This window comes from Tupaia chinensis, unplaced genomic scaffold, assembly GCF_000334495.1.
Source record: "Tupaia chinensis unplaced genomic scaffold, TupChi_1.0 Scaffold143591_1, whole genome shotgun sequence".
Classification (NCBI taxonomy): domain Eukaryota; kingdom Metazoa; phylum Chordata; class Mammalia; order Scandentia; family Tupaiidae; genus Tupaia; species Tupaia belangeri.
The window spans coordinates 860,439-871,515 of NW_006203437.1; the positions used below are offsets into that span (position 1 = coordinate 860,439).

Below are 11,077 nucleotides of genomic sequence, written 5' to 3' on the forward strand. Positions count from 1 at the left end.
GGGCGCGGGTGTGGCCAGAAGTACCGTACACGCCTGAGATGAATCGAGCTGGGGGACCACCTCAAGGCTCTCTGTGCACCCACGTCCCAAGTGATCGCCCACCTGGGGCACCCGTGGCTGTCGGGCTCCCCGGCCGGGCGCTGAGCCCTGGGCTGAGGGCCTAGTGCCCAAGAGCGGAGCTGGAAACAGAATACTCTTATTAGACATGGATTCAAATGTTTCTAGAGTAACAGTGAACTGTAAAGAAAACATTCTTTGGCCATCTAAATGCTCTTTTAATTAAATAGCATTTTTCTCTTTGAATACTTAACTACCAAAATACCATTTATTTCTAGATTTCTGGAGGAAAAAAATACAACATTCTTATCAGAGACAGATATGAAAGAGAGAAGGTATAATTTACTGAAGCAGCATTTATCTTAAAAATGGCAGGATTCCAAAGCCAGAGGTTGACATCAAACAGCCCTTTAATAAAGCCTTCCTACTCTGAGCTGAAGGAAGTCGAACTGCAGCTGGCCCGCGGCATGGACATGGCTGATTTTCCTACACAGTTTTCTCAAATGACTTTCATTCCACTTGGAATAACCCCTTCGTGATTCTAACACAGGAGCTTTGAAATGGAAAATCTAAACAGAAAACTTACTTTTATAACTCCTGAGGTTTGGGGTGGGGTGTTTACATTCTATTCTAACATATTTAAAACGTGTAACTTTTATCTCAAAGAAAGGGCAGAATCCATTCATTACAAGAAGACATGGGACTCTATTCCAGGCCAACCAGGACGCTGCCCTGGGACTCAGAGCAACTTCACAGGGCAGAGGGCTAGCGATGACGCCCTGGGGTCAGCGCAGATGCACAGCCAGGATCCCTGACACGCACACGCAGAGGGCTAGCGGTGACGCCCTGGGATTAGCACAGACACACAACCAGGATCCCCGACACACACACAGAGGGCTAGCGGTGACGCCCTGGGGTCAGCACAGACGCACAGCCAGGATCCCCGACACACACGCAGAGGGCGGTGCTCCCCCACAGTCTCCTTCCCCCATCGTCACCTCTGAGCAGTGACAGCGCTGAGACCGGGCTGGGGCTGGCCAGCTCATCTCTCAGATCTGCACAGGGAGAGGACCCGGTGACTTCTCAATGGTGTTTTCACCTGAGATATTTGCTGACACCACACCAGTCACCACTTAGCCAGCACACTTCCAGGGACCTGTCACAGTGCACAGTGAAGCATGAAGCCCTGTGGGGCAGTCCCACATGGGAAGGGCCCCAGTTCAAGCCCAGAGACCTCATTGAGTACCCTGGGCATAGGAAGGGCATCAGTTCAAGTCCCTCTCTCTCTCTCTCTGTTTTTCTCTCTCTGGCTCATGGAAGAAATAAACAAGCTTACAAAAAAAAAAAAAAAAAAAAGAAAGAAAGAAAACCCACTCAAACATATTTCTATTACTGGATGACACTTCTTGATGTAACAGATTTTAGAACTGAGTGCTTAGAGAAGCCAGCATCCTCTCGGCAGTGGACGCACGTTTGCAACAGGGTAAGCTCCACCTGGACCGGCCAGGACAGCGCCGTCTGCGGCCCTCGGTGTCTGGCCCCACAGCTTGTACATAGGGGATCTTAGTACATGTGCACCAAAGAACAGTCTGGAATTTGGTCATGAAAAATGACCACTTCTGCTTTGTATGCATCTTTGCCTGATGTTGAAACTGTATATTGCTTTTCCTTCCTTAGCCTTACCACTTCCCCCTGAATGGAGAGATTCTATGTATCGTTTGATTAAATAGCTTGTGATCTTGTTGAACTTTGAAGCCCTTTTGTAATGTGAATTTACACAAATCAAGATGTCAAAATGTTTTGCAACAAAATCATAGGCTGATAAAGAAGAGTTCAAAATGAAATTGTGCTATTATTTAATCAAATTGTCCATTATACACATTAACTATGCTAAATCTGGATGTCCCTACGCCCAGGCGATGTGCTCTCTGAGCAGGGGGAGATGCTACTGGCCGCCCGGGATACCCTGGCACACATCCTGGGGATGTCCTCACCGTTACCATGGCGCCCGAGTGCCCAATCACACCTCCCAATTCCTCAGGACAGCCAACCCTATACTTTAGTCCAGCTCCAGGGGACAAACCTGCTGTTCAAATAGTTCCCAGGCAGCCACGCAGTTCATTTCACGGAAAGGGTGCAGAGGCCGAGCTCCCGCTCACCTAGGGGTGTCTGCGCCAAGAGCCCCCAGACTGACAGACCCGCTATGCCCACTCCCCTCCCCAGGTGAGGCGAAGAAAGAGAAGCTGAGAGCCTCGCAGCGCTCACTACGACCCGGTCCAGGTCATTTCATCCACAGTCCCTCTTGGAGCTGCACTGAGCGGGTCTGCCAGTACTGCCCGAGCTTCTGTTGCAGCCCCCATGACATCAGCCCGAGCTTCTGCTGCAGTCCCCATGGTGTCGGCAACACAGAAGGGACCAGAGTGACAAGAGGGGCGGCACACATGCAGAGACCTGGCATGGAGAGATCTGGCGTGTGCAGAGACCTGGCAGCATGTGCAGAGACCTGGTGTGGAGAGACCTGGCACGTGCAGAGACCTGGTGTGGAGAGATCTGGCATGGAGAGATCTGGCGTGTGCAGAGACATGGCATGTGCAGAGACCTGGTGGCGTGTGCAGATACCAGGCATGGAGAGACCTGGCGTGTGCAGAGACCTGGCAGCGTGTGCAGAGACCTGACAGCATGTGCAGAGACCTGGCTTGGAGAGACCTCGTGCATGGAGAGTGCTGGTTGGGGACCAGACCTCGGCGCACTCGCCAGCTGCCCGAACTTGGCAAGGTTGTGCACAGCTCTGTGAGGTGCAGCTCAGAAGATGGGATGTGCACTCGTGGCCACACTGCCGGTCAGATAGCGCCCTCGTGAGCTGCATGGGGACAGGACTGAGAACCGCCGCAGGTTGCAGCACTGGGAGAGCCAAGCTGCCCGAGGACTGCCGCCCCTACACCCTACGACCTCACTGAACCTCCATAGGGCTTGCAGGGGTCTCCTACAGCGCGGGCGGGGATCTCCACCAGATCAATGCACAGAAAGGAAGGAGCAGCTGCATTGGGGGGGGGTGGTGCCCCCGCTGGGCTACCCGGGCAGTTGAGCTGCCAAACTAGGAGTCCCTGCTCTTTGGTGATTAGGACACGTGACTGTGGCTGAGCTGGGACCCTGAGAGCCGCGAGTGCGCGTGGGCGGTGGTGGATGGCAGTCGGCACTGTGTGCGCAGGCAGCACCTCCAGCTCTCACAGATGCACACTCAGCTGGAAGAGAGCATCTGCCCACAGCTAAGATCACTGATCCCCGAGAGGCCCGCCAGTAAGCCCTGTTATAACAGGACCCGTGCAGTCCACCTTATTAACCTCCAGACCGTATCTTCTTTATCCAAGGAAGATCAAAGCGAGCCATGCTGGTCACAAGCAATACACATGCTCAAAATACTTTCTAAGGCAGAAGAGTGCCGCACCCGCTCCACTTAGCAAATCCGTGGGGTGATGCCAGAGCGGACTCAGAGCGGAGTGGGTGGGAGTGCTCACGAGGGCACACCGAGGCCTATCTGCTCATGCACTGTCACCAGTACAATCTGCAGTGCAACACTCACACTGAGAGCCCCACGAGGCCAGAGACCAGCCACACCTCCGCACCCACACCGAGGCTGGGAGCCGTCCAGGTCCCGCGCCCGTGCCCAGGCTGCCTGTCCTTATCTGTGGTCCTGCCCTGCACCTGTCTTCCCGTTGTGTGTTCAGCCCAAGGAAGTTCATTGGAAAGGCGTCCAGAGGCCTTTAGACGGCCCCCTTCTGGTTCAACCTCAGCCCGGAGGTCCCATCCTACCCCACGCAACCTCGGACACAAACATACGTGTGGATTTCACAGAACACCACGTCATTTCTGTCAGCCTCAGATCTCAGTTACTCAGCTATATTTAAACATGTTTAAGATGACGAGTTCCAGAGATGGTAAAATGGAAAAATCATGCCGACGTCAGACCCTAGGCTCCATCCTATAAACAGGGCGTAAAGCCACAGACGTACAGACAAACCGACCTGCACGTGCTAGGTGCATGACAATGAAAATTACGCGATTTTGAACGTTAGAAAGTTGAGCGTGCCTGTTACCCCCTCCTTGGAAGACTCGCACAGAAGTACCAGAACCCTCACATATGAGTATGTTCCTGACAAAATGAACATACTTGGTTTGAATGTGGGTGTTCAATGGTCACTGCATAACATAGCTGTAATCATATGTATTTGAGATAAATGATAAAAGTAATCTGTGTATGATAAAGTTTCCTTCCTTCAGATCATAATTAAGATGAGAATAAAATAATCTGATAATAATCTACAATCCTAGTCTATTCTTAAATATACTTCATTTCAGTATCAAAGCATAATGATAGTCTGAACTTAAATGTATCAGCATTTTACTTCAGTTTTGCTCCAGAGAGGCAGTCAGTCTTTCTAAAACTGGGATCCCCCTACACATCATGGCCCTTTCCTCCTAAGGAGTTAGAAATCAGAAAACAGGGGTGAGCTGTCCCTGTGGCCAGGGAGTGGGAGGGGAGGTCAAGGGTGAAACGGAGCCAGAGACCGAGGAGGGTCAACCCACGCAGCAGCCTCACGCGGTTCTGGGGCTGGGCAGCCGGAATGGTCACATTTAGAAACACACTCAGAAGCTACACGCAGATTCACTTACCCTGAAAAATTCTTTGGTGGAGCCAGAGTCTAATGTGCCATAGGCAATTTCCGTCTGCTTAGAAAGGTCCTCAGCGCTCTCGATGGGCGACACCATCCTCTCGACAGTCAGGAAGGCGGCCAGGTTAGCCGTGTAGGAGGAGATGATGATCAGGGTGAAGAACCACCACACGCCTCCGACGATGCGCCCGGACAGGGACCTGGCAACGGCAGGGCATGGTTTGTGCTGGGAAGCGGCGGCCTGATAACAAACCAGCTGGCCGAGCCCGCAGCGCCAGCCGACGGGCGCTCGCTGTGCCCCTCGCAGTATGCCTGCTTGTTAACGAGGCCTGGATGCGCTGAGCATCTTGGACGTGGGGTACGGACTAGCTAGACCCAGAGCCCCACGTGTCAGGTTGCTGGGATTCCCTCGAAGTCACAATGCCCAGCTCCTGGGGAGGAATCTCAGAGTGGAGCAATCAGAAGAAATGCATAAATCGTCCATCTGACACTCAGACTTTAGCCCCGCGTGACGTAAGTAGACACAGACAAGGGAATGGAGAGCTCCTGCAAAACACGCTGCAATGCCCACAGACAGGACGTAACGGAGAAGAGGCAGCACCGATGCGGCCGTAGACTCCAAAAGCATGCCCTTTAATTGAGCCAGTGAAGCTCCAAACTCCCAAAAAAGGTCCCGAATCTCATCAGGTTTTTGAGAGTAAAAAAACAGATGTTACATACAGTGCAGGAGAGAAAGTGGGGGGAATGTTACTACAAAGCAAGACATGGCACAGATATCATTCTTATTAAATGGAAATTGGCTGCCGTTAGGGCATAGACTGCTACGACTGTCTTCTAAGAAAAGAGAAAGTTCAAAGAAAAAAATTAGACATTAAAAATTGGCCAAGATATAAATTCCTAGGTTGAAAATAATAAAATAACAATATTTCTGTGGCTATAAATTTTATATAAAATACTTTGCGAAATATGAATAAATCCCTCCAAATTTATTTGGAATAGATAAATATAGGTATATAGATACAGAAAAGAGTAAAAACTTGATGGGATGTATATAAAGATTTCCAAATAACTATTTCTTTGTCGTCAATAATTTTGTGATGTCTTGCTATTAGACTTATGAAGGTAAAGCGGTAACATTTTTAAAAAAACTAAACCTTAAAATTTTGACAGTTTATGGCCTAAAATAAAGTTCCTGACAATGAACAGTAAAAATCATACCTTTTGATAGAAAAGAATAGGTTAAATTCTTGGGTAATATCTGTAGACTAAACTACCCCCACAGTCAAAAAGGGGAGCTAAAAGCTACTTTAGAATTTTCAGAAATAAAAACGTCGGCCGCAACATCTGTCGCTAAGATAGAAGAGAGAAAATGAGCGATGAAGACCAACGCCACGTGAAGGACCTCCGTCCAAAGTGTCCGGATAAGGACGGTGCGACGAGGTCTGGCAATGACATCACCCTCGTCCTACACCTGGGCCACCCGTAGGTAGACACAGCCCCTCGGAACGCGTTCGCATTTGCCCGTAACGACACACGTCCTGTGTCTGAGAGGCAGATTTGCTACCGATTGCTCACATCCCTCAAGTAAACGGATAGACATGCTGGTCCCGTGGAAACGCCCCGCCTGCTCCCAGCACCAGCTGCTCACTGGCGTCTGCCACCATTAGGCACTGGGTGCAGGCACACAGAGGCAAGCCAGGACACAGTCCACCCTCTGGGGCTCACACCACTTTACTGAGGTTAAATATCTCAGTTGATTTAAAATGTACATGATTTCTCAAAAATAAATAAATAAATAAATAAATAAATAAATAAATAAATAAAGTGTGGACTTACTGACGGTTCGGAAGTGGAAAGCCCCAAGCGCTGTTATCTACCGCGAACGGTTGGGAGCACCGCCTCAGGCTCCTGGAAGAGCTCCGAGAAGCTCTAGGCCACGGGCAGTTTCAGTGCTAGATCACGGTGGCAGAAACGCCTCCACCCTGAAAACAGACTTCCGCCTCCCCACGCCTGTCCTGAAGGACACCAATGTGCACGCCCTCGTGTTTCCATGGCTGTTGGCTATTTTCAGTCGTGCACTTTTTATGAGCTCGAATCCCTTAGTGATACGGGGGTGGGGAGCAGGCAGGAGGGGAGAGGCCGCTATGACACCTCGCTCTCAGGACTTCTGCCGTTCTAGTCTTCAGAAAACTGCATCTTACGGTTAAGTAGTTTAAACCTAATTTCAGGCAAATGACCAAACCGCTTAGTGCATGAATCACTCCAGATTACATTTGAAATGTGTTCTGACTTCGATGAGACAGTTTGTTCCATGTAATATTTTCCTTGAAAAGGGATGGCAAATAATTTTTTACAATATTTAAAGTAGGAGCCAGCAGATGGCCTGTAGGCTAAGGCAGCTGGATCCCATGCGGGTTCAAGTGGTTCAAGTCCCAGACCCAGCGGCACGTGTGTGTGCATGCCTGGAATCTTGGGAGGAGAGTGGAGAAGGGACTGCGCCTGGCTGGCCCCGGGGTGCTCTCATGTCCCCCCACTCTCTCTCTCTCTCCAGTGAGTCCACATGCCCTGTAGAGAAAAATATAAATAAATAAAGAGCATTTCTGAAGAGAGCTGTCCCTTTCATCTTCCTTAGATTTTAAGCTGTTCCTTTCTTCCTCTTCCCTACAGTAAGCGTCATCTCACTTTAAAACTATAGCTTGATTTATTTTTAAAAATCGTTCAATTGGCCAATCCTTGGTGTTGTGTTCAATGTATAAAAGCACATATAAAGTGAAAGGTATTTACTTCTTAAACTGTTTAAGTAGTGACTTCTGTTCTTTTCTATTCTGAGACAGAGATAGCCATACAAATGGGGAAGGACTGCCACCTCAGAGGCTCCCTCTTACTGGGGGGCGAGCATCACCGCATGTGGGTGAGCCGTGGACATAGCCACATAGCCACCATGATGAGGAAGGACTGCCACCTCAGAGGCTCCCTCTTACTGGGGGGCGAGCGTCACTGCGTGTGGGTGAGCCGTGGCTCGTGGATGTAACTGACAGCACAGGAGCGAGGGCTCGTCTTGGAAGAGGAGGCTTGATGAAGACACAGAGCATCTGGGGCGACAGACAGCCCAAGGCGGCCAGCCCTGGAACCCCAGAGCAGCCAGCGTGGTGTCTGGCACAGAGACACAGACCCGGGTGGGCTGCAGCGGCCAAGGGCTGTGCAGAGAGGCACCGATGCCCACCCCTCCCCACGCAGCAGTCCACCGTCCGGGTCTCGCCTCACAGCTCAGCCCTGGGGGCCTCTTCCCAGCGGCCCACGGTGCTAGGCGCCCACCGGCCGCGTGCTCTCCCAGACCCAGTGTGGCTAGCCTTTCCTTCTCTTCATGCCTTAACTTACGTCAATGGCTCAAACACAGAGACCGAGTGAACTTGACTCTCACTGGAAAAGCGGCCATGCCAGCACCTGCCGGCTTGTTTCTAACTGGGCGCTTCCGCAGAGCAGTCCCGGGGGCCCGCGAGGCTGAGCACCTCAGGTCCATCCAGTCCGTCATGTGGCCACCGCCATGGAAACCAACCGCCATGTGCGGAGCAGGCCGGCGGGACTATCACCTGTCAGCACCTTCATGTCCCCGGGGCGGCTCAGATCGCAATAGACAGACATCTTTCCCTCCAGTGCTGTTGGCAGACACCCACTTCATCCCCAGAATGCTAAAAAGAACCAACGCGATAATGCAATCCCATCACAAAAGCACCTCTTCATCCACATCGAGCAGCAACGGACTCAAAGGAGGGCCGTCCAGCCCAAATGAGGACGCACAGGAGGAGCACAGGAAAGAGCTGGGCGTTGGAGGGTGACGCGAGTGCTAGGCACGACGGCCCGTCCCCAGGAAAGCCGAGTGTGGCCGGGGCCGGGGCCGGGGTCCTCACCCACATGCGGAAGAACATGGCGCGGGCGCCTTGTTGCAGGCGAGTCGCGATTACGCACCTCAGCTAGAGAATTTGCAGCTAGAGAATTTGCAGGTCGTGATGCGACAGAGGTCGTGAGCTCACTGGGAGCTCACCATTCCCAGTGGCGGAGGCTTCTGTCACGACGCAGTCCCCTCCCTGTGCTCCACGGTACTTGGGGGATATGCTTTCATAATCCCTTTTAACCCAGCAGCCTACCCTTGAGAAAAACAACTTTGACAATATCCCTCCCGTGCCATTTCATGCGTCGGTGGTGGGAAAACAAAGGAGGCGGGCGTGTGCTGGTGACGTTTGTCTGGCTTCCGCGGCTCATAGGGACGTTGCCCATCTTCCCTCATACAGGTCTGTGGGTGGACACACAGACGCCGTACGGCGAGAATATGCAGCAAAAACACGGTACCCCTCCAAGAAGGCATGGAATGGGGGACCTTATGCATTTTACAGCCTCTTCGTGGTGTGTACGACTTCACCGGGAAATGGAGGCCAACTCCTGGAGCGCCGCCCAAGCATCCCGCAGGCTTACGCCGACAGGAAGCGTCCTCGGGAGCCGGAGCCCTCGGACAGGCGGCGGCTGGCACTCTCTAGGGTGAATTCATAGACACCACGAACTTCCGCTTGAGACCTAAAATGCACAAAGTCGGCGCGGGCGAGGAACCAACCTTGGCGAAATATCGCATCCTTGCTGCATAAAGGCACCCAAGGAAAACCAGAGACTATTAAAAATGCCAAATTCGTTAGTCGATTCACTAGTTTGTGTTTCTCGGCCGTCTTCGAACTCCTCAGTGTGCCACTCGTAGGGGCTGAAGCGGCTGACCAGGAATAAGACCACACTGACCCCGATGTAGGCGAACACTATGCACATCCAGATCTCATAGGCCAGGGGGTCGAGGAAGGAGAACACGCCCGGCTTGGACTTCTGCGGCTTCTTGATCATGATCGAGATCCCGAGGCTCATGAAGGGCTTGGAGAAGTCGATCACCTCCTCCCTCACGAGGGTGATCGTCAGCGGGGCGATTGCAATGTCCGCCTTCTGCAAGGGAGGCAGAGGGAGGTCAGGGGCCCCGGAGCGGTCCGCAGAGGTCACGTCGACGTCACGGGGTCGGGGGGTGGACAGGAAGGCAGAGGCATGGCCGTATTCACCCTGGCAGGGCCCCAGCGGTGGATGAGCTGGGATCCGCCTGTTCCCAAACACCCCTCCTCTACAAACGCCAGTGCACCCAACCGCGTGACCATGAAAATCACCGTCCACACTCACACTGCATCTCTGTCTTATGGCCTCGGACAACACAGGCAGCCCACACACTTCGAGGTACAGGGCGTGCCTGTCCCGGTTCATCTGCGTGTTTGGTTTTAATGTCATGTTTCACATGTCCACAGGGAACTAAGACAGCCCCAAAGGAACGGCAGAGCCCAGCGCCCACAGACAGAGATGCCGGGGGGAGGGAGGACACCGTCCACACCGCGCCAGTGAAATGGGTTACCTATGCCAAGCACATACTTACCCCATACACGAGCTCGCCAACCATCCCATTCCAAATTTTGGTGTCTGCGTCCCTGGCCCCATACTTGCCATCCCCGACAATCGTCAGCTTGTACTTGAACCCACAGTGTTTGGCGATTTCTGCAGCGAGGTCGACACAGTAGCCCTCATAGCGCTCATTGCCCTCGAGCATTTCGTGGTTCTTCTTCATCATAACATACGGGGATTCCTGCGGGGAGACCGAGCGATAGCCATTACAGCTCCAGTGTGAGTTAGGACTCCGGGTGGACTCCGAGCTCTGGCTGGTAACGGCAGTGTGGAACAGCGATGGTGGGTGACGTTTATGAGAACTGACCCGCAGTGCTGCTGACAGATGTCACCCACTCTCTGCCCCTGCCTTCCTCAAGCTTGTGCCTCGCCCTGTCCCCTTGTGCTTACGGCCCCAGGGCTCGAGTGAGGGACGACAGGAGGCACCGCTGTAGTCAGCTCTGAGTCCGGCAGCCCTGTCTGCAGGTTAAGCTCGCACTGGCCCCGAGGATTGGGATCCCCCCAGATGCCTGTTGCTGCTGCCCTTGAGCAGGTCTGCGTGGGGGCGGGGGCGGGGCCGAGCCCAGCAGCACACAGGCTGGGAGGGTCGGTGCATGGAGGAGGAGTTGATCCCAGCCTTGTGGGGTGTCAGGTCCCGCTGCGTCTGTGAGGCACCGAATGAACCACGATGTTAGGGACAGGGCTCTGAGGACTGTGAACCCCTGACCCAGTGCGGTCCAGGGTCCCCCACTGGGAAGTACTCCAGGGTGGGTCTCCATGAGAGAGCTCCCCGCAGCGGCAGGGTGGAGGCCGAGATCCTCCCCGCCCCGCCGCAGGACTGAGGTTCCCAAGAGCCCACTGCAGTCCTGTCTGCATCTCCGCACGGGCAGAGCCAT

The 11,077-nt window shown here is 53.0% G+C and overlaps 1 protein-coding gene across 4 annotated transcripts in view; it reads right to left on the minus strand.

Moving 5' to 3' along the window:
- Nucleotides 1-11,077, minus strand: part of GRIA2 (glutamate ionotropic receptor AMPA type subunit 2) — an 86,017-nt gene that overhangs the window by 4,336 nt on the left and 70,604 nt on the right. For all 4 annotated transcript variants that reach the window (XM_006164188.2, XM_006164186.2, XM_006164185.2 and 1 more), the window contains exons 10-12: nucleotides 10,177-10,383; nucleotides 9,334-9,704; nucleotides 4,729-4,927 (exon numbers count right to left, since the gene is read on the minus strand). In XM_006164188.2, the coding sequence (XP_006164250.1) occupies nucleotides 4,729-4,927; nucleotides 9,334-9,704; nucleotides 10,177-10,383 (777 nt within the window). The remainder of the gene's footprint in view (nucleotides 1-4,728; nucleotides 4,928-9,333; nucleotides 9,705-10,176; nucleotides 10,384-11,077) is intronic.